At 41.3% G+C, this 24,364-nt stretch overlaps 1 protein-coding gene across 1 annotated transcript in view; it reads right to left on the bottom strand.

The window, feature by feature from the left end:
- Positions 1–2,029: 2,029 nt before the first annotated feature.
- Positions 2,030–24,364, bottom strand: part of LOC104504125 (dual specificity mitogen-activated protein kinase kinase 1) — a 39,198-nt gene continuing 16,863 nt past the window's right edge. Inside the window, exons 2-11 of the mRNA XM_010155441.1 lie at positions 23,659–23,869; positions 20,795–20,941; positions 17,993–18,070; positions 17,425–17,476; positions 9,170–9,294; positions 6,396–6,603; positions 5,831–5,895; positions 4,971–5,032; positions 3,931–3,976; positions 2,030–2,947 (exon numbers count right to left, since the gene is read on the bottom strand). Of these exons, the coding sequence (XP_010153743.1) occupies positions 2,834–2,947; positions 3,931–3,976; positions 4,971–5,032; positions 5,831–5,895; positions 6,396–6,603; positions 9,170–9,294; positions 17,425–17,476; positions 17,993–18,070; positions 20,795–20,941; positions 23,659–23,869 (1,108 nt within the window). The 3' untranslated portion in view covers positions 2,030–2,833. The remainder of the gene's footprint in view (positions 2,948–3,930; positions 3,977–4,970; positions 5,033–5,830; positions 5,896–6,395; positions 6,604–9,169; positions 9,295–17,424; positions 17,477–17,992; positions 18,071–20,794; positions 20,942–23,658; positions 23,870–24,364) is intronic.

Genomic DNA, 24,364 nt, shown 5'->3' with positions numbered 1-24,364 from the left:
GAACTCAGTTATAAAATGCAGAGCAATGGCAAGTCCCCTCCACAGTTTCTTTACCTGTACAGTAACAAGGTAGTGCTGCTCCTACTGCTGAGACAGTGTGTTCTTTCTGCTTGTGGAGCTCAGAGAGTGGGGGCGCTGCTGCTTATTTTCTCCCTTAAGGACTTGATTTATAGCACAGAAACCCAAATGCTGATTAAAACCAGATAACAAACTAGCGTTCTAGCTCAGCTGCTTTGTACAACTGTCCTACTAGGAAAGGAGTCAGTTACATTCAGGGTTGTTTGTTGCACAGGGAGGATCTAGAGGTGCTGTTGCTGCCCCTGGCATCACTTGGAGAAAACAGCATAAACAATCTCTGAAGTTTGCTTTTCTGAGCAGGAGCAGAACTTGGGCAGGTGTCCCATGTCCTAGGTGCAGTCAGCACACACAATTCAACTGCCAGTGAGTTCCTGTGCCTGTTTGAGAGATGTGGCTCTTTTTTGCTTCGTAGTGACAGAAACTGAACATTGGAATGTAAAGGCAGCTTCATCCTGTGCTGAAGACTAATTGTTTTTGAGAACCCTGGATGTCTGAATGAAGGGGTTTATAACACAAGTGCAGAAGAGTCAGCAAAGCTTTCCTGAGACTCAGGGGTTAAAAATGATGATGTTACAGGTTTGAGTGTCAAGGAGTTCTTTGAACCTAGGAGTGTGAAAAGCTGGGTCGTAAGGAGCATGGCAGCCAGCCTTTCCTTGCTCTGCACGTTGCAGTGCGTTCAGGGTGCTTCGCTGGGCTCCCCGTCTCACAGCAGAACTTCCTGCCTTTGCTTTGCTTGTGGGCAAATTCCATTCTGGAGCAGTTGCTCCTGGGTTTCATCTCCAAAAGGTAACTTTGACTATAAAAAATTACCTGTCCCCAGCATGGCTAAGAGTAGTTGTCACGGAGACACTTCCTGCTGCTTTTTGTCAACGAGTCCCTTGCTTTTGGATTAAAACAGACCAGTTCTGTCACATGTTGCAATAAAGTACTTTTCCTGGTACCCTACTACACAGAATGGTGCTTGCAGTGTTCATTTACTGGGGGCTGTGAAGCAAACTAGCAAAACAGGATTTCAGTCTCTAAAAACTTGCTCTTTGCATACTGCATGTTTCTTTTACCAAACAGCAGGAACCATTGTTACAGTTTTTTGGTGTGTCAGTGTGTGTGGCTCACATACACAGCTCAGGCCAGAATTCAGTTTGAACTCTACACAGCCTTGTCACTACTGCCAAGTCACACTCCAGTGAGGACAAGCCTTGGCCCTGTCACTGAGTCACTTCCTACTGCTGGCAAGTTGAGAGCTACTCTATCCCTCTGCTACTTGATACTGTCTGCCAACAGGAAGTTCATGTCTAGAACGATTCAGATTCCTCTGGGGAAGGAACTTCAGCCATTTCCGTGTCTAGCTCCTCAGAAGGATGTTTCACACTTTTTATAGCACTGCTCAGCACAGCTGTTTGGAGAGCAAGACTGTGCTGCGGACACAGAGCTGTACCCACCTCTCCCCGTGCTGGTGTGCAGCAACTGCAGTTACCTTGCCGAGAATCTGAACAGCTGAAGAGAGGGAAGTTTAGAAATCAGTGTGCTGCAGTCACTGCTGGTTGCTGACAGATGCAGGCAAGCAGGTCTTCCCTCTCCCAGGTGGATGAAAGCATCCATGTGTTTCATGCCACAGTCCCAGTTGGAAGAGCCTGTCCCACCCCACCCAGAGGGTTGCAGCACCAAACCGGGCATCGAGGACTGTAGAAGGACGGTAGAGTTGTGAGTGCTACAGACGCAACCGCTGCAGTCAGGCTTCCCCAGACAGTGCACAGAGACCTGGCAGCAGGATGTTAACAGGGCTGGAGTAAGGTGCCCTTGCAGCCTATCTCCCACATCATCATTTTACATGTGACAACTGGTAACTTTTAGAACTCGGGATGTTGCACAGTTGTGGAAAAACATAGAAAAAGGGTGTGTAATGCAGCGGTGACTTTAGATCAAGTTTGAGTTTTAAAAAAGCTTCAGGAACTTACTTGATAATATATTTATTAAGAGAATCCATTGCTAAACATCTGAGAGAATAAAACAATAGAGGATCTTCATACACTTTAGACACTAAACAAGGTTGTCATGAATTCTTAGGTTAAAAGAAAGCAAATTGCCCGGATCTCTGTCTTGATGCTGTAGGACACTTCCAAGAACTAGCTTTTAAAAATCCATTAGAAAGACAGACATCACTAAATCCAAGTATGATGATATGTTTTTCAAAATAAATATAGAAATATGAACAAGTCTACAATTAGAACATTGCCCTGTACATTCCAAGAAATGCAGAGCTCTTGCCTTCTTCACCTGGAAAGAGATCTCTAAACAACAGCAGAATTGGAACCATTAGGCCTAACTTTCAGATACAGTTTGGCAGCAGCAAAGCATGCTCAACACAGACAGTTTTGGAGCATCCCTAACCCTTTTTGCGTGGGAGATTAGGTAAGCACAATTGAAGTACCAACGATGTACAAAGAATCCCGATAAAGTTCAAACAAGCTGGGGGTAAACACCCCAGTGATATTTTCATTAGGAAAGAATATCCAGAATCACTTGAAATCAGCAAGCACTGCAACTTAAACATCTGAACATTTTGGTCAGTAAACGAACGTAATCCAATACAATACCAATTAGTTCAGGACAAAATTTAAAACCATTTGGCACATGCTATAAAGACATTCTTCCTCAAGAGGTGAAATACATGTTTGAACAGGTACAAGCTGAGGAAATAGGACCAAAATAGCATTGTTGTTAACAGATGTACAGTACAAGATTTGCTCTTCCACATTCAGACTCCAGCAGCATGCGTGGGCGTACTCGGTTGGTTAAGGCCTATGGTTGAACAAAGCCACCCCGCAAAATCCACCTCCTCCGCTTCAGATCTCTTAATGAATGCATGAATCTGAGCAGAGGACAAGAATATTATTATCTAAGCACTCAATCCATTAAATAACAACGTGGAATAACACAGGGGACCATAAATGCAGTTTACTTGCACTGTTCAAGCTCGCTATAAGATTTTGCAAACCACATGAAGTGACCAGGACAGCTTTCCTGCAGGATCACGGACATAACCGGCGTAGGAAACCATGTAGCAGGGTACTCCAGAGGAGCACTGCCTACACAGTGCCTGTTGCAGAACACTTACACCACAGTGCGCGATAAGGACGTGACTCAGCCACTTGAGATAACACTCTGGAAAACGCCTGCCTGCACACAGAAAGGCTTTTTGTAATAGCAAGAGCCCGATTGCATTTTGCACCCTTCAGGTACAGCAGGGCAGGGCAAAGCCTTTTCTGTGGTAGAACTTAAGTCCTGCCACTACACTTAAGGCCATGAAAAGATCCACTAAAACTGGTCATTTCACACAGAAAAAAATGCAGGATTTGTGTCTAGTAGTTCTGCAGATTTTGTGAGGGAAAGCAGATGAAAAAACCAAGAGAGGCAAACTTTTGTGTTTCACAAAAGACATAAGTATTTAACCAGTCCATAAGGCATATGGAATTTTGTTCTTTCATCCTCCTAAAAGTGACAATCTAAATACTTTATTATTGACTACTAAAGCCAAGAAAGAGAGAATTATTTTGCTAATTAATTTCACAGCATTAGGTCCTATACTCATTAATTATCAAATGGCAGACTCCAAAAACTACCAGTTTTGGTCTCCCTGACAGTTTCTCTTGTAGGAGTGTGTGAAAGCCAGCAGCCTCTTGATCTCTGGATTAGAAAACCAGCTCCCCCCCACTCCCAAACTGTTTGAGTGGCTTGTGTCAAGGGCCACAAACTACACTCCAGGCCATATGCTCCAACCCTGTTCTCAGGTCAGCTGAGGAACCAAGCCTACACAAAGAGTGCTCTTGGTTTAAGTTAAGAGCCTTCACTTACCATCAGCTGCTTCAAATCCGCTCTCTCAGCAGGATTTTTAATTAAACTAGGAAAACAGAAGGTGTTACACAAGTTACACACTATTACCTTTTGAAATAAAGATCAAGTTATATCACACTGGTTGCCTGCTCTGGTCCCAAGAAGATCCCACTCTAGATAAGAGCATTAGGTAATGAAGCACCTCTCAGACACAGATTCGTGTCTGGGAGCGAGTCCCTTCTGCAGGTTTCAGTACAGCTTTAGGTGAAATCCTGCATTGTCTGATCCCCTCAGTGGGGCTGGAATGAGTGTCTGTAACCAAGCTGGAGAGATCAAATTCCCATGTAAACAATAACTCAACAATATAAAGCACTTTTTCCCCTCAAGCTTCTTTTACCCAAGTCTTTTCAAGCTCAGTATCAAGGACAGCTACTATGTTCCTGTTCTTCCTTTTGGAAACAGTAACTGGATACACATTGCCTTTTATAAATAAACTAACTTTCCAAACAGTAGTGAGCTGCCTCCCTGAGCATTGACTTGCACTGGTTCAGGGCAGGTATTGCTGAAGTGCAGTTAGTAAATGAAACAGATGGGAAAGTGACTGGTGTGGTAGAGATGGGAAAGAAAAAAAATGCATCTGGAGCCAGCAAGACTTCTGCATCCCATCGAACAGTCACTGCAGAATGCTGGGAAGGTTACCCCTAGTGTAAGGATCCTCCTTTAGAAGTGTGCTGGATGATCAGAGTTCAGAGGTACTGGGGTGACTTCAGTGCTGAGAAAGCACTGACTGAAGTTGCACACAGCAGCAGAGATTGTATCTTAAAGAAGGGAACGTCTCTCGACTTTGGGGTTCTTTTGGGATACGTTCGCTGTCACGCTGCTGCCTGCAGAGTGAGCTTTAGGCATAGTAACACTTGGAGAAAGGATTATGCTAATTGAAATCACTTTATATTTGGCATGACCTACAAGTAGGGGCTGTGATTGCCAAGGTATTGATAGAGTAAGACAGCGGGGTTGATCCCAAATGCATCCCTTAACTTAGCCAGAAAGAAAGTACTCACCATTTGTTAACAAAATCTTGAAATTCAGAACCAAAGACACCATTGGGCAGTTTTGGAGGTGGCTAAAAAAACCAAACCAAAATAAGGTATCAGCAGTCATTCAGCCTCACTAATCCATGATGCCACACGACCTTACCCAGAGCTCTACCAGCGACAGGTCCTCTGTCGGGGTAAAGCTGTGAAAGCTGAGTAACAGCCCTAGCAGTACTCAGGCCTCCTGTCAAAGCTGAGCTCTGAAACAAGCATCAGGCAGACTTCAGCCCCCACAAATAGTGGATGGGCAGTCATATCATCTACAAAAGTAAAAGCTGCTGAGTCTATTACTGGCTAATTTTGGTTATTACTTTCACAGCTGGTGGATTTTAGGTGTTTCAGTAATAAATCAGACCAAAATCAAGGGTGTTTGGTGCTTTTTCTTCTCCTCTATACCCAGACCTGAATGGGGTTAATACAGCCTTGAGCTGTCATTAAAGGCAGCTAAGAGAAGCAGGCAGGGGTGAGCATTGCATTATTCTCCTTAATACTGATCTACAGTGTGGGGAAGGGAAGATGCCCTGCACTTCATTAGTTCCAAAGTGCTTTTGATCTAAATATTCTGCTTGCTATTAACTGTCCTAACAGGTTGCCTGATCCAGGCTAGAAAACCCATAAACCTACTTAAATGATGCAGACAAATGAACTAAAATTTTCCTGAATAATTTAAAAATGAAGCCAACGCTCATAACAAGGACGTGTCTCTTGTGCTACAGCAATGAAAGATCAGAAGACCTGGCTTATCCCAACACTATCCCCACATACCCTCAAATTCTGGAATGCTTTAAAACTCTACTGTGTTAGTACAAGTGCAAACAGGCCATTACCTCATTGACGATGTAATCAAGAAGTTCAAAGATTGCCATTGGGGGTCTGCTGTCTGGTCCATAGGCTAAGAAGAAAATGGTACAAGTGGAAAAATATATTGTCACTCTCCTCCCGTGGCAGGGGTGTTTTAAGAAGCTAACAGTCACATATTCTATTCTTACATGGCACCCAGTAAGTTTAGAGGGGGGGAAAAAAAAAAAAAAAATCAGTAAAGCAACAGGGTAACACTTTCAGGCAAGGAGACACTGTTTTCAGGTCCGATCCAAACCATTAACTTCCCCGGGAATGGTCCTGCTCTACTCTGATCAGCACTGCCACTTAGAGATGAGCCACATCAACAGATGGGGATCTTACTGGTGCTGACGAGCAGCTCAGCGACCAACAGAAGGAACTCTGGTCCTTGATTCTCAAACTCTGCCACCTCCTCACACAGAGTGACCAGGTGCCCAATGCAATCCTGAGTTTTGAAGGTTTCAAGCCACACTATGGAGATCTGTATCTGGTAGGAAGACCTTTACACCAACAGGAGAAGGGTATTGGAAAAGAATGATTGTCATAACTTACAGCTCATGGGTCGACCAGGCGTCCTTTGCCTGGGTGAGGTCTCAGTGACTGGTGAATCTCCTTCTACGGGGCAGCCAAACATTAATTCAAGCTCCTTGGAGTCAGGAGGAGGAATCGGGTATCTGCCAATAGCCATTTCTACCAGCGACAACCCCATACTCCATATATCCGATTGCACTGAATAATGGGTTCCCTGTAGTCTTTCCGGCTACAAAAAAAAAAAAAACAAAAGAGAGGGGAGACACCATTATAACAGGAAAGAAAAAAAATTGCATTCTGCAATAGCCTGGATAAAGTGACGGACAAGACCCTCAACTTATTGCTATGACATGTCTCAGGGAGTGACTTCTGATCTTTTTCTTTAAATCCCTCATCCGAAGTTCCTGAAGTTCCACAGCCATTCCATACCACCACTGCAAATGGCTTTGAGACTGCTTAGAAGTGATGCTACTATGTCGCTGATTTACTTCTTTAGCATAGTATCTAAATGTTGAAACTATTAATAAAGATGGGATAATTAAAGAACAAGAAAGCAAATCTAGTACAGGCACCTCACTTCCCTGAAGCTGTTCTTGGGTTTCTGCTTTGGGAAGGAGACTTCACTGATTCCACATGGGTCTAAAAGTGACCTGATGCTCTAGCAATAACCTTCTTGTTTGTGACACTTCTCAGCCGATACCATTCTGATAGCTCTCTGTAGCAGAAATGCATTTCTACAAGGACTAGTACATACATGCACGCTACCGTTTCAGATCCATATTCTGATAATCTCTAAACCAACTGCTGAGCTCTATAATCCATTAAAATGATAATAAAACTTAACATACAAATTGCATAATAAAATATTCTGCAGAGAACAGACCTTTCCTGGAGGTATAATGATTGAAAAATCTACACAACACAGGAAGAGACACACATGTCCTGCAGCTTAACCACTGGCATGTTATGGCCTGACAAAGCAGCAATAGGCTTAAATTTTTCTCGGGGAAAAACTATAAGGGGACAGACACAAACAAATTCTGGGTAGATTATATGGACATGCTAATGAAAAGTATTACAAAAATGTATGCAGGTAAGACTGCCTCAGCTAAAAATGTGGTTTGTATTGTCTTTAGGAGACTCGAACACTGGGAGGATATTTAGGTAGGGGAATTTTTGGTCAGCTGAATCAAGATTAAAACCACATCTGGATATTCCAGTCACATTGCTGCAAAGATCCTCAGTTTTGGTCAGTGTACCCATCTCCTGTTCCTGCCTAAAGAACTAAGCCATAAGATTAGTCCTTAACTAACTCCTTTTGCTAGCTTTTACACTTGCTTTATCAGTACTATGTTGAGAGCAAATATTCTGCAATTCTGTAATTTTTAAAACACCAATCTGTATCATCCTTGGATCTATTTGTACTGAAGACTTCAAAGTGAACACCTTCTCTGAGCTTTTCTGTTCTCTTTTTAAAATCAAGGTCATATTTGACCAAAATGGTGCAGATTCCTGCCTGACTACATGCATATTCTGAAAAAAAATGTATGTAATTTGGAAAGAATAGAACGTAAGACTGTAGTGACTGTAGTATTACTGTAAAGTCTCCTCCCTCTGCCATAATGGGCAATAGTTTTGTTAAAGTTTCAGTAAATGTTACAAAACTATTTCATTTCAGCTTTCTCCAGTGTCCCACTTCAGCTAGTTCCAAAGCCACCTGGATAAACTACACAGTTGCTGGACAATGGATAAACACGTCCAAAAATGAAGCTATACAGTAGTTTTTCATAAGATGTAAGTATAAAGGAAGAAATGAGTGGATGAGGGGAAAAAAAACCCACAGAAAACAGTACTAGTTACATCAAAATAATTAAAATCTAGAAAATACGTTCAAGTTAGGCATTGCTGATTGCACACACCTTCCTACAGTACAACAGGGCATTGTTTGGCATGTCTCTAGCTGTTATTTGAACAGCTATGCTAAGGGGGATACTGCCAGAAAAGGTACTGTCAAAAAGACTAAAAATCACCATCATGGCTTGGTCTGTGACATGGCAACAGAGAGCAAAGCTAAATGTCAGTCTGTAAAACTGTAACTTGAAGAAAAGTGAAGGTAGGCACTGGTTCTTTCTACCTCTGAACACTCACAGTATGAGTTAATTGGTTGTATGCTGACCAAGGTGAGTACGAAAACTGTTACTTCCATTAACTATGACTTTCACACAATGCAGAGTTCCTCTGAAGAGCAAGTTCCAAGGTAACCCTCATACAGAGGAATAAAGAGGAGGCTGTAAATACTCTCAATTAGCTGCTGTGGCCTTGTCCACACTAGCCACTCCCATGTCTTCTCTTGTTGCTGCAGCCGTGTTGGGTTCACAGAGCAGTGACAACAAAATCGCTAGCAAGGCAGCGGTTTGCCTACGTAAGTGACCGCAGCAAAATGCTGGAGTGGGAAGAGAACCCTGCTTAATCAGGAAAGCAAGCTATAAAAACTGGGCTTTTTTGGAGACACATGTATACAAACCCCAAATGCATTTACCAATTGGATTTGGCAATGTAGACACAATTGTATCTCTTGTCATGCTATAAAATATGTTCCATGTTTTTTGGCTTTTCTTGCAACAGTTTTCCACACACACACAGAGTCTGATACGATACTGGAATATTCCTGGAATGCAGAAGGACTGAACTATGAACAGCAGTAGTAACAGCAATAGTTGGTTTCTTGATTACTGGAATTGTGATAACTCTGCCATAATGTATAGTAAACTCAAAGCTATAAAATCTGTACTTACAGACATGTAGGAGCGCGTGCCAACAAATGAGTTTGCCATAGAATCTATCAGTTGTCCACTGACACCAAAATCACAAAGCTTGATTTCACCTCTAGAGTTTACCAAAATGTTAGATGGTTTAACATCTGGAAAAAAATGAATGGATGATTTATATTTGTAATAGAGAAAATGGGAAATCTGACAATGAAAGTAACATGAAAGGTGAGAATTACCATGTGTCTGCCTTTGTTTCCCTTCCAACTATGACACAGTTCTATCCCTTCTCTGGGAATACTCAGAGATCTGGTTCCCTACCCAGGCCCATTTCACAGGCTCTCTATTTAAATAGAGATAAACGAAGAGAAACTTTTTAAAGTTACAAGCGCAAAAGGCTGTTGAAATTTTACCCCATTTCTTGGCTTTTGGATACTAACTTTGGGTATCCACATCCTCCTTGCAACAAGTAACATCGGAGAGAAATCTGAAATAATCTGTCAGCATAACTCCTCTCTATTGATGTTCTTTTGCTTAGAAATAATCAATAAAGAGGCCCTACATCGTTATTTTACAAAGGTCAATGAACTACAGCAGCCGCACCACAATCCCCGACTTCACCTTCATATGTACATAAGCATAAGTCATCCTGGAGCAAACCAGTTCTTGAGCGTGTTCTTGCTGTTCTGGGGTTGTTTCGGGGGGTGGTCTTGGTGGTTTCTTTTTTTTAAATAGTTGACAAAATAATTATGCCATTACTGAAATGCTACATTTAAAACACTGAAATTGTTTACCTGTGACAGAACCCCCTTCATGATTCCCAATTCATCATTTTTCTAAATGGAAATTTATGAAGGGTCACTGGTAGCTAAGCAACTAATAACAGCTATTTGTGAACACAAAGGTACAGAGAACAATTCCTCAGTGTTTCTTTTATAGCTGTAAGAAGGTTTTTTCCTATATCTTGCTGCTTAGCTGTCATTACTAACGCAATACCGACATAAGCGATCAACAGCTCACACTTGCCAAGTAATGCTACATAAAAGAGGGGACTATAAATTGGTTTGAAGAAAGAGCTCAGCCTACCAGAATTTCACTTTAGATTCTGCTACTCAGAAGCAGACCCAGAAGTCTGTAGCATACATTCATTTGCTTTTCACTCCTAAACACAAATATGTTCCAGGTAGCTTTCCTTTCAGTGACTGAGAACAGACCTTAGCTCATGATCTCAACAGGGCATCCCTGGAAAGATGATACTCATGTGACACTGGAAAAGGATCTCCACACGGAAGGTTATGCGTCACTGAGCAAGATCCATGGAGATCAGAAACAAAGACAAACCTATTTTAGCTGTTTCTCCCCCCAGCCCCTTTTACAGAACAAAACAAAGCTTGATTTACCTACTTTCTGGAACCACAGCTACATTTTCCCATTATTGACATCACATTTCTGGGTAACCAAAGGTGTCCAGACACTCTGGGAATAGTGTTTTGTGATGATTTGTGTACACACCAGTTCTTCCAGGCTCAGCTACAGGACAGCAAGCCCAGAGCTTCTCCACTTTGCCTGAAGCAAGCACCAACTTGTAGAAAATCCACACAGCGATCTAACACAAACTACTCCCTGGTCTTAACACGCAGGAAGCCATGCCTGAGTGCATCTTCCTTCTACCTCAAAAAAGGAAATCCCAGCTGCTTTTGCCAGGTACAGCATTCCTCCTTATAGAGGGGGAAGAATACGGGCATGGAGGGTGTCAGTACGTAACTCCCCATCCCTAGGAAAGCAGGCAGCTTATAAACACCACTCTCCTCAACAGATACTCCTCTTGTAAGTGCAGCAGAGGTGCTGGGCACTCCACAGAGCTGTTTACCCAGCAGGACACAATGTTTCACACTGGTTAACTCTTGAGCAAGGCTTCAATAAAGAGATTTTCCAGACCTTGTGGGCAAACAGCTGAGCCTCCTACAAGTTCTACATGCTTTGTGCAAGGTTTGACTACTTGTAGACACCTCACACCATTCCTCCAGAATGAAAAGGAAGAACCCAGCCTACGAGACTGACCTATCAGCCTAAAATTCCAGGGGGGGAACAGGGGGGAAAGAAAAATCCCAAGCCCTAAAAAATCCAAAGCACAAGCAGATGTTGGTGCAGTGAAGCAGGCAGCAGGTCAGAGACTCCCAGCTACACAGGAATCTGCACCTCACGTTCTGTGTCAAAGCACAGTGGAAAAAACAGTGTTTGCAAAATACGCTGGAGGCACTGCAGAGCCTGAAGAAACGATAGATACAGCCTTTAGATTTGTGCTGCTTATCTAAGCACATCTTCTAGTCCGATCCAGAAGAGAGACATAAATCCTCACTTAACTCTACAGCTCATGAATACTTCATGTTCATTATTAAATGGCAAAAAATAAGATTAGCATTCCACCGTCTGCAAATCAGAGAACAATCTCTTCATAAGCATCTCACACGCTCTAGCATCCACCTGGTCTTCTGGACACAGCTTTTAGCTGCAGTTCCTCTCTAGTTGATAACCCCACGCTGCACCCTTCTTACAACGGCACAGCAAATCCTGACTCCTCGTTGGAGTTTTTATATAAAACCTGCCTTTCCCTCCGCATTTTCATTTTCCTCGCAAGGCGCCCAGTGTGATCCGAGTGCGATGTTTGGAACGCTGCTGCTGTCTTTCCACCCCACTAAATGTAGCACGCTATGCTATTTTAACTCCAGAGCCTCTGAGCACTTAAGCAGTTTCTCTGGAAACCAGAGATCTGAATTGCCAAAAGGAACAGAAATGCCAAGGCATCCTTCAAAATGTGTGCTGTAAAGAAATAGACAGATCTAGAACGAAAGACCAAAAACTTATTTTCTTTAAGTTTTAAAGAAAATGAAAGGATGTGTCATATATCATCCCAGACAAGCCAGAGCTGGGCAATCCTACCAGAGTCCTCAGCCATTCCAGAGGGATGGCTACATCACACTGAAGAGGATGGTATTCAGTTGCTGGCTGGGATTAAACCACAACACTCGTTAATACAAAGAGGTTTCCAGGATTTACAGGATGCCTTGTAACCTCTGTAGGAGGCGTGCCTCCTCTGCCTGAGCCCTGCTCTCCCCCCCAGCACAAACCCTGTTCATTCTGAAAGGAAGATAGCCCTAGACATGACCAGACCACCTTCAGGCAAGAACTAGTGTACAGAAGTTATTGGGTAGCCAGACATTTGAGAACACGATTGTCTTGGAGCACATTACTGCTATCTTCCCTTCAATTTCCCAAGGCAGGATCTCCTAAGAATGCTCCAGGAACTAATAGCAGAACAGGCCATTGGCAGCATCTCTGCTGCGTGGTACCTCCTACCCTGGAGCTGCTGGCTGCAACGGGGGTTCAAAAACCTTCCAAAGCACTTTCTATGCAAGAGGCAACTTCCCAGAGAGAATTATTCTCCAGACTGCATTCAAAAAGAACTACATTTACGTTCCGATTAACTTAGAAGATTTTTATTCTTCCAGAGACAAAACCACAGCAAAATAATGTTTGTGTGTCTTAATAACCTGCAACAATGTACTCTGTAATTAGTTACAGGACATTTCTTCCCTTGTCATTTAAGGCCTTCTAGTATTAACCACAAAAGTAAATAGGACCACAGAAGTAGCATTTTCTGTAACATTCCCTGTCACAATAGTCTTTATCTAAGAGAACAGGAGATACTATATCTACTATAGTCGTGCCCATTGCCACTTCCTTTTCTGTGCCTGCTCTGTATCCCACCAGTTCCTCTTTCAGGAGTTTTGCAGTTTCCCTCCTGTCTATTCAGAGAGGACCAGAACAAAGCACGGTAGCCCAGATGAGCTAACGGTCTATAAAAAGACTCTATTTTCCATTCCTTCCTTAATAAGCCCTAGCGACTCCTTCCTTGAGCTGTCTGTAATGACAAGTGAACACTGTTCCAGAGAGACCACTCCTGTGTACATCTGGGCACAGAAGCAGTTTAAGCTGAGCCTCGTGTTGAGCAGCTGCCCTATTTCATTTGAGGTTTGGTTTAGGACTGTCATTACTTCTCAGTCAACCCAAGCAAATGCATCACTGACGAGTTCTGCTGATTTTTCTTCTTTTCTTTCAGATCGGTATTATTATTTGTCTAACAGCAGTCTCTTGCATTCAGAATGCTGTGTGTTAGCTTCTGCCAGTCATTACGGAAACAGAGTTAACATCTTACAGAACCCTTACCTGAGACAACACTCCCATGAATGTCTACCCTATGGTGATGGTTTAAGTCCTTTGTTTCACCACCCCACAATAACACCAAAGTCTCAGTTGCACTAACCATCCTCAACTGCTATCAATTACACCAACACACAAACCTTCACCACTCTCTACCCAAAGAGAACACTCAGTCTCTCATCTCAAAAATAGCACTTGGATGAGGTTGCATAGCCCAAGGACAGAAGGTGGTCTTGAACTGCTCTGTATGCACTTAGTCTAATGAAGAGTTCGTAGAACACACAAAGCTAGACAAATAAAGCATTACCTGAAGCTCCTGACAACTTGATTTAAACTGATTCTTATTCCCCAGATTTATATGCAATGCAACAAAAACAGTGATATTAACACTGGATTTGTAAGTCTACAGTAGTGGGTGAGACTAGTCCAGAAGCCAAAATACAAGCTGAATGACAGTTTTAAAGGAAGGATCCCATACAGATTCCTCCCTGTCCCCAACTTGTTTGGTAGTATTAAAATGCATCAGGAAAAAAAATCCCCAACGAAAAACACTGAGAATGGTGGAATGGAACCTTTTTAAAATATAAAGATAAGCTCACACTTTGCATCTTACTGTTAGATGATGTTTTATAGCATCATACTTCTACTTTGCCTGGTAACCTCGATGGCCAGGTCAAGATCACAGACTTGCTGATACTGCCATGTCACACACAAGTAATAAAACACAACAATGGAATCATTCACTTCCAGGGAGGAATTTATCACAAGCCTTGATTGCTCTCTTTAGATTTCAGAACAAATATTTTTGCCCGATTTTTTTAGTCTCCCACTCTCACCACGACACCAGACCAAGCCCACTAATTGCACACATTCTTCCCCAGGGAGAGGATGAGCCAAAGCAAACACTCTGTGTTAGATGTGGATCACACTATGTCAGTGCAGGGCTAGATAATCACTGACAGCAAACTACAGGGGCTAGAGAGAGTAAACCACAAATCTCCAATTATTACAGCTGTGTTGCCAAAATAATGCTGACCCAGTTCTACCAGGAGAAATGCGATTTTACAGTACTGACTTATTTCTGCTGGGATTCAAGAAAGAGGCAGTCTGGAAAAGCAGAGCTTTGCCAGAAAAAGCTTCATCCACACTCTAAGTGTTTTCCCAGTGTAACATATGGCTCTTCTGACGCTACAGACCTGGCTTCATTTTGGCTTCACTAGGCAGCATCTGTAACCCAGGGCCAAATGACTCCAAGCACTCTTAACAGATAAGAAGTTTAAAGAGCCTACGAAAGTAAAATTATAACATAAGAAGCTTTGTTTTCTTTTTATTACTAATGGATCAAGCATCTAATATGTCAAATAGCAGAGCAGTCAGCACATTTACAATGGCGCTCTTGTGTTTTCAAGACACATTCAACATCGAGACATGCATTATCTAAGCATCTTCTGACAACACTAAACCCTACTGACACCATTCCAGACTACATACTTTCCACGCATTACATTTTTTCCACTTGCCAGTCCCTCCTTAATCACAGGGTACCACGCAACAGGACAGCCAGTACACAGCTGAGCATCGGTCAACCTCCAGAAGAGAGCTTCACACTGCAGGACAGCATCTTGCTCATGAAGCTGACAAGCAGGAAGCTGAACCAGGGCTCTCCTCAAGTGAGATGTTAAGCTGTAACAGCTCAGTCTAGCGTGCCAGCTTACACGAGGTCCAGTTTATGTACGGGGGTGTACAGATTATGGACAAAGGGCAACTCGTGACAGACTGGTGAAGAGTATCAAAGACAGAAGCCAGCAAATTTGGCTCCATATGTCAAGAGATAAGCAAATTTGGCTCTGTATGTCAAGACTAAAGTGTTCTTCTGACCTGTTTTCCTTTAAGCTACTAACATTAGCCATGATCAACTTCCAGAAATGCCATTTTAGCTCCCACCTTATCAGACACTGTACACTTTTTGCAGGAATTCTCATAGAAACATGCAACGACATGTATTCCTGATGCTGTCAGAGCACACAGCGTGACAACTGAGCTGAAAAAATGAAGATCACAATTTCTACATGGAATTTTACACTGCAGGGCACATTCAATCCAGTAACACTGGAAGCCACATAGAAGAGGAACTTGTGTTTGTCCATGTACTTAAAGTGCAATCTCCAGAGCAGGCAATACTGTGAGGTTAAGCTGCACTTAAAGAAGATCAGAAGGGCTTTATTTTGGATTTCTCAGATTTACAGATTATAAATAAATAATAAAATTTTAAACATTGCTGTCTTCACAACCAGCTGAGCAAGAACCACCTAAAAAGAACCTCAAGCAACCAACGTGGTAACAAACCACTGCTGTGGCTGAACTGAGAACTACAACAGTCATTCTTCTACTATGTCCTAAAATGAGATGATCTCTTTTCCAGGAGCCTCCTGAACAGAAACAAGTGACATTACAACCACCATCAGAAATCTCTGGAGAGCCTACCTCCAGCCTCCTTCCTCCAGGAGAGCACTATATTTGATTGTTCAACCAAAAAAACCTCAAACACCCCAAACCTCAGAAGCATGTCATAAGCAACATCTACTTCATGTGCCAGGCGATCCTACAACAGACTGTAGAAATCAGGATTTCTAATTACTCTTTTCTGTCTGGCCAACAAGTGTGAACTCAAACACACTCTGATGAAGACATTTTTATAATCTGAAGATCGACCTCATATGGTACAAAACTCTCCAAACAGCTGGCACGGTTTGTACATATGGCACCACAGCTGCAACGACTAGTGCCATTCAAACACACTAACGCTTCATCTCCAGCCTTCCATTTACACTCACGTCAAGAGTAATGGAATTCATTACTTCACCAGATCAAGTGTCATTTTTGTTTAGTGGAACATGCAACAGATTAATCAGAGCTGTATATTTAAAAGCACAACTCAAAGTTGAAAACAAGGCAGTGCATTTATTTTACAGTAAAGTAACTCAAGACCCCAGGAGTGCAGAAGCACCACTCATTTTACACAGCTTCATCATGTTTTTTTAAATCATTTAAGTATAAAAAAGATGCAATTCTGCATGACAGATGTCTATAAATAGCATGTGAATGTAAGACATCTGGTAGAAATAGCAACTTTCTTTTAAAAGAGGTTTTAATGGCAATAAGTGTTGACCTAAAATTAAACAGGTCAGATGTTTTGTGCATCTCTCCAAGGATTTTATTGTCACACTTCACAGATCTGTTACTATCAGAAGACCAGCAGCTGCAATGAAGAAACAGATAGAATGGGACTATGCTTTTTAATATAGTTTTCCTCATAAAGAGTTAATTATGCTATTACCAAACCCCACTCATGGGTTTCTCTTAACTGAGCACAGGAATGGAAACCACACGAATTTACCTCATTCCAAGAGCTGACACTTCTAAGGAAGATACTGCCCACAGCAACACTAGCCAGGGTGTATCTTCATTGCAGCTACACTAGGCATTAATGAACTCAGCCCAAATGCCACTGCTGCAAGTAGAAATGTGAGAGAGCTTCAGTGCACTGCACTGTCCAGCACTGCAGCCTCTGCACCTGTCTGTGTTGACCTAGAAGTTTAGCACTTTAACTGAAAAAACATTCTCTTCCCAGAACACGCAGAAAAACTTCCTTGGTATTTAAGGGAAATAGAGATTGAATCTCTCAGGACTGTGTTGAAGGACCCATCTTTCCTGCGAAGGGAGCACTTCTGGTCCCAAGTTAGACTCCCAGCTCTAGCACGTGCTCCAACAGCCAAGCCACTCTGGCTGCAAGCAGTTTCAAACTCAGGTGGAAATTCTGGGTGCACATATATACAAGATACCAGGTTTAAGCACGGATTAGAAACCCAGATAAACTGCAGTAAGATAACAGAAGTTGAAGATATGTGACAGTCATAGTAAGTGATTTGGATAAATCTACCAAGAAAAACCCTCCAAACCAAAATACTATTGAACATAAAAGAACCAATCATAGAAGGAGCATGTACTTTAAACTTGAGTAAAAATTGTGTTCAAGAAAAGTTAGTGTAAAGTTCTCTCACCTCTGTGCATTATTTTATGCTTTTCTCTCAAATATGTGAGTCCTTTTATTACCTAAAGAGAAATAAAAATTTTTAATTTATAAAACAGAAGAGATAACTGGATGCTTTGTCTGTACAAGAATTACAAAATTATTACAGTTGGAAAAAACCTATAAGATCATCTAGTCCAATTCCCACTGAATGCAACATAGCAGAAACCCCCAAACACAATCAGTGCAAGTCAATGTTTTGTTTTAATTTGTACCTCCAGCTCAGACTAGAAAAAGAGTCAACCAACCCCTTACTGCAAGTTTTGCACACACAGTTTGTGGCACAACAGGCATGAAAAGATAACACAGTTTTTTAACGGAAGTTTTAATTCTGTTCTTATCCAGAAGCATCAGCTGACACAAAAGCAGAAAAATCAAAGCAAACACAATAGAAGGTGTTATTCATTCCAATGCCCTGAGCTACCAAATAATGAAAGGAACACATCCTTCACCCCCTGAAGTGGCAACTTCCTGATCTGGCATTACCACACAGACATAAACATACCCGCTCCCAGACTGAGCGCGATGAGCGCACTTACCGCAATGCTAACTTTGCCCAGTATCTGCTCTGGAATTCTTCCAGCCTTTTTCAGTACTTGATCCAAGGAGCCACCATCCTAATAAATAAAATGTTGCAATAGTGAAGCTTTAATCAGATTACTCTAAAACATTTCCAACAGGACAGTAGTCTGAAGGCTACACCTGGTGAGGAAAAATGTGTTGGTTTTTGTTTGATGCACCATAACCATGTCAAATATCTGAAAAAAATAAATCACTCCTCAGTAGGAATTAGTCAGCGCTCTGTTTATTTTAAATAAACCTTTGGCCAGTAACAACATCCACTCAAATAAACACTTCACACAATGACCTCCCATACTAGCACTTCCATGGTTTGGAACTTGCTAAGGAAGTGCTGGCCACAAATAGCTGTCAGCCAAGCACTAGGAATTGTACAGATTTCTGTAACTTTCAGTCCAATGCAATGACATGCCTTTGTTTTTTTCTTGTCACAGCTATCCCATGATATTCTCTCCCCTGTCCAAAGACAGAATGAGGACTGAAGCAGCATAGAAGATGTGATATTCCTGATTACAGGGATGACGATTCATTACACTGGAAAATAATTCTCTTCCTGAATGGGATGTGTGCTAGTGGCACCCCATGTTCATCATTCAACCCAGACCCCTCATCTCCCAGACAAGATCCTATGCAGAGAAAGTTGGCCACTGGAAATGCTGCATATCCGGGTGACTGTCAACTTCCAAGGATGGAGGGTTGATTTGGCACAGTTCTCAGAATCAAACTAGGAAGAAATGCTTCCCATGTTCCATGGTAAGTAACAGTCTTGCTTATCTTATTAGGTTAAATAAACTGAATGTGTGCACACACACCCCCAGCAAAGTCAAATATATTCCACTGTTGCTAAGAGCTTTTCAGAAGGAAAACTGTACAAAAACAGTATTTATTTTTAGCAACTAATTCAACAATAGGTTTGTGCACAAGGTCTACATTAGAGAACATAAAATTGAAGAAGAAATCGGGAAGTTAATTCTCAAACTAACCACTTTCTCCCCCACCTTTCCCTGAGGACTAGCTCTAATCCTGGAAAAGGCTACATACAATTCAAATGCCTAGTGCTGGCTGCAAACTTCAGTGTCTTTCAGGAGCAGACTCCTGTCCTGATGCCTGTTAAATACCTGCTGCTAAGCAAAGTTACACACCAATTTTGAATTTATATACCTAAAAACATCAAACACTCAAATCTTCGAGTTCCCTGGCTTCTCCACCTCCAACTTTTTGTTTGCATTCGTACTTATGTTTTGTAACTCATTGCTAAAAATAAGTTTTTTCTGGCAGTATTTGAAAGAAAGGTATGTAGAAAAAAAGACAATGGGGATTCTCATCTAATCTTTTATCCAAACGGAGACCAAAAACTTCCATCTAATGATCTGCATTAAGCCAATAGCTTAATGGCTTAATTGAGACTATAGTTTAAATAATCCACCTTCTCTTTCCTATCTTACTCATCAGTTGTACGTGTAAAAATCTTGTATCCGGTCCAACTTAGACTGGGTTCAGCACTGAAACACCAGATTTCATACTGCATTCTTGTAAATTGAAGAGATGTCTGTTATCAGATACACCATTCCTTTGGAATTTATGAACTGTGACTGAATCTCTGTTTATTAAGGAGAATTAGCAGAAGGTTTAGGCTTTTTTCCCCTACACGTAATTACATACCACTTCCATCTCTCCTTTAGCACGTGTCAACACGCAGCCTTTCAGCAACTGCAGATGTGCACGTCTGACATTTAACAATGTCTTCTGAAACAATACCTGGACTGTCACTTTCAACATCCATTTACATCTTATTTTTCACTATTGTTTTCAATTTTGAGAAATTAACTTTATAATTCCCAGTAGTCTTTTCTAGTTTGGGGTACACACACCTTCAGCTAGCACATGCCTAAAAACTGGATCATGCTCACTTGTTCCTAGGCAACCATCGATTCCTTCTAAAAATTTCCATAAGAGAAGACCAGAGAAGCATTAAAACAATCACATGTACTTTCCAGAAAAAATAAGGTTTCTCTCCATAAAACCAGAAAATAATAAGAAGGTCTTTAGATTTATTGTATTACATATTTTTAAAAACATCCTTTACTAAGCAAGTGAGGCAAAAAATTTGACCCACCTTTAAATTACAGAAAATTTACTTTTAGTGTTTGGTTCCATATGGTTAGAGAAAGGCAAACAGATGTCGAGAAGAATGTGTACTTTTCTATTAAAATGAAACACAGTTAAAAATATTTTTGGCATGAAAAACTTGTATAAGATTCTTCTGAGCTTGTTCACTTCCTGTGCACTATCCTTTACGACTGAGTTTCCCGCAAAGTTTGAAATAAGGGACAAAAATATGGATTCATCTAACTAAGAATAAACTAGATGCTCATTATCATGGCTACTAAGAACTACACAGCTGCAGTATCAGAGTAACACGGTCCATTCCACATAAAACTAAACCCATATCAGAACAAGTGCCTACGTAGTAGAATTGGGTCAGTATTTTTAAACAAAATGGACCATGGATAAAGCAGCAGCAACTGGGAGGCTACACCTGTACAGCTTAGACTTGTACAGAAGTGCAGATTTTGGAGAAGGGGATAAAACAGATTGTGTCTATCCCAAACTCAGATCTACAGAGTAAATCCAAAACACTGTATTTGATTCTTTTATCACACAGAAAAATCCATTTGGTTTACTTCAGTCGTGTTGGCACACAGGTTTTGCATTATGATCTGTGAGTAACTTCATGCTAAGGCAGATGTATATGTACTTACCATATGCTCCATGCAAATGCTGATTTCTCCATCACTGTAAAAAGCTCCATAAAAGCCCACTATGTAAGGAGAGTTGCACTCGTGTAGAACTTGCAGCTCACGGATGATCTGGTTTCGAATAGCCGGCTTGATCTCTAGATGAATTAACTGTAAAATAATCCATTCTCATTACGTGCTCAGTGGCAGAGTGCCATGCAGCAGGAACAGGCTGTTCAGAGAGGTTATCAGTACCTAGCTGGCTAAGGCCTGAGCAGCCTGCTCTGATCTCACATCTGACTGCTCTGAGCAGGAGGCTGGACTACACGACCTCCAGAGGCCCCTTCTAGCCAGAATTATTCTAGGACTTAACCGTAAAATAAACCCATCCTTATTTTTCTTAGTGGCAAAGGGAAAGCAAACACTACCACACAGCACAAGAAAGTTGAAACATCAGCACCCATGAAAGAGATTTAGAGCAAAAAAAAGTGAAGTAGAAGTTATCGCTAAAATAAGCTGTATTACATAAACCAACAGCTGTTCTCCATGTTACCCAAGCATTCTGCCTTGATACCATCTCCGAGCAAGACAGCCTCCAAACCCCTCTAATAATTTCCTGTTAAAAATGGCCTGAAAAATCTTATTTTGGCTAGGTGTTAGTGAGTGACAGCTATTAAGGGATAATCTATTAAAATCACTTACAATGTAAACACCACAGAGCACACTAACATTTCAGAATTCGTAATAAATCAGTAGCAACATTCCATGGGATTCCAAGAAATTACAAGCCCACAGAGTAACACAGCAAGTTTACCAACAGAACACTTTAAGAGGATACATTTTCACATTCGAAAGCTGCAGGAGTAATAGCAACATTCCAAATGAGTTTCAGGTATTTTTTCCTTCAATTCAAAATTCAACCAAAAGAAACTTTCAACCAACAGCTATTACAAAACAGAAGACCGCATGGTTTCCCAATTCCAAAGGACAACCAAAAAAATAATCTCAGACTTCAAATTCTGATTATGACAATAAAATAAATCACTAAAACTCCTAAAACATTCAATTTCAATAAAACTATTTTGAGATACCTTGAATAATCTCTTATGCCGTAATGAGTAAGTTATTTATGCTGCAAAAGGTGCATAAATCTCTCTTCACAAATTACTTATCCATCAGAAACTTTTTGTTCCAGCACATTTTCTTCACTTCTCTGGTTTTTATGCACAGTTCAGAAACTGAACTGTTCTTTATGTTGAAGAAAAGCCATGAACAACTGCCTAAAGGAAATGTGTCAAAGACACACTGACTCAGAAGCAGCTGCTGAAAAGGATCTGCACAGGTGTTTCTAAAGTGTTAGTGGAAGAAGTGAGCTGAACCTTAAATTAAAAACTCCCCAAACTGAGCCTCAGTGTAAGGGGAGACAACATAAAATACTTGGTTCCACTGGACTGTTTCTCTCGTACAAAATAAGAAGTGTTTTTCTTTTGTGAAAGGGAAGATAAAGAGACACTATGGAAACCAAATTTTAGTCAAGATATAGAAGAAAAACTGCAGTTCAGAAAAGGTCTCATTGCATCAAACATTAATGAATTGGGGGAAAATTTCCTGTTACACCCACAGTAGGTTAAAAAAAAAAAATCAATTAAATTGATTTAGTTCAAGGAAACCTCAGCAATTTGTATATTTTGCAATTCTCACACCTCAGAAATGGGGTATTTTTCTTTGCTTCTCTCCAGACTACCAGCGTACCGAGCACAGCTATCCTTAGAGCCAGCCATGCACATTTTCCTTTAGTTTTGCTGAAGATAACAATGTACTCAAAAGAAGAAATATCTGCAGTCTTTCAACTTCTCAATTTAAAAAAGTCAAAGTCTTCAGGGCAGTGTAATAACGGGATCTGGGATTTGAGCAGGACCTGCATTTTATCCTTCCCAAAAGCTGTGTTTCCCGTGAACTGCCAGCCATCCCACCCAGGGCAGTAGTGGCATATGTCTGACACGCTGCCGCGCAACAAGTGCTACATGGGCAAGGAACTTCCTCCAGAAAGGAAGGAGCATGAGGTACCCAAACAAAAAAGAGCAGGCAGTATCACAGATGCACTTCCCTTACTGTTTTTGGTGCCCTGGGATATTGACAGAAAACGAAAGCTCCTCAGAAACAAGATGAGAATTAAAACATCAAGCTGTTTCAGTTTAAAAAAAAAAACAAACACAAACACTCAGCTGTATTACAAAGAGGTCACAACTGGTATCGATTGTAAAGCTGAATCACTGGCACATACTCTCACCAGAAGAACCAATACCTGTTTGCACAGACAGTACCTGCACCCCCATGATGAAACCACACGACAGGAGATGTCACTGTACCCTACAGTATTCCTTCATTCTCAGTTGAGTTACCATCATCCAGAGGCCCTTTTCTGGTCTGCAGCTGTGAAGGAAGATCTTGGGACAGGTAACATCTTTTCCATTCCTCTAACATTATGGCCCAGAATACAGGATATTGTCACTTTTCCCTAATTTGTATCTTGCAGTAACTTTCCAGGCCTTCTACTCAGTGAGTCTACCACATTTTATTTCAAGGGTGTATAGCCAGCTGGAAAGGTCTTATTTGTCAAAACGGGAAAAAAAAACAGTTTGTAAGAAAGAGGGAATTAATGCCTATTCTTTCGTTACTGACACGTGGGATTCTATTTCTAAAAAATCGTTTAGGATAAGCAAGTACAAACTTTCCTATTATTTCAAACATCAGCTTCTCTGAAAGTCAGCATTAAATAGTCTTTTTGTGTGTGACAACACCACTTATTTCTCTTAACAAAGTCACTGTATTTCAGAAACAACCTCCTTAATAAAAGGAGGTTAAGTTTCTGTTTTTGAGACACCCACCTTTCTTGCCATTATGAGACCAGAAGGCTTGTGAGATACTTTGAAGACCACACCACCATTTCCTGCTCCCAGCTCACTGATCTTCTCAAAGTCATCATCCTTCAGCTCTCCAACTTTCTGTTTCTGGGTAAGGAAAGCTTCAAGACGCTTTCGCTGCTGTTCATCCAACTCTAGTTCTTCCAGCTTCTTCTGAAGCGCTTCCAAATTTGTCCTGTACAACAGGGAAAGAACAGATGATTACGAAGGTGTTTGAGCTTGCCCAGCAGTGTTGCAAGAGGAAGAGGAATAGAGCGTTGAGGTCATGATTAAATCCACTACATTTTCGCACCTCTATGCATAATCTAGAAGGACACAACTTGTACAATCATCCCCATGAGAGACAAACTACTGGCACCCAGATTTAAGTAAACAGTATTTTATTCCAGATAAAACGATGACAGACACAGACGACACCCAGTTTCCCCATCTTCAAGGCTCTGTGCAAATTCATGCACATCAAAAGTTTCACTACCTACAGGAGTGGCTTAATGACTCAGCAGTTCTGATCAGAGATGTCATGAATCACAGCACAATCACCCCGTATTATTTTTAGTTTCACATTTTCAAGGATTGTGTTGTAATCTCCTACAGAGTTTGTCTAAATGTTTTATCAACTGATTTCCACAGAAGTATGTCACTAATACTCCAGTCAGAAGGTTCTTATTTA

This window comes from Eurypyga helias, unplaced genomic scaffold (genome assembly GCF_000690775.1).
Source record: "Eurypyga helias isolate BGI_N326 unplaced genomic scaffold, ASM69077v1 scaffold32587, whole genome shotgun sequence".
Lineage (NCBI taxonomy): Eukaryota > Metazoa > Chordata > Aves > Eurypygiformes > Eurypygidae > Eurypyga > Eurypyga helias.
The sequence above is the reverse complement of the archived record's forward strand: the minus strand, read 5'-3'. Positions and strand labels throughout refer to the sequence as shown.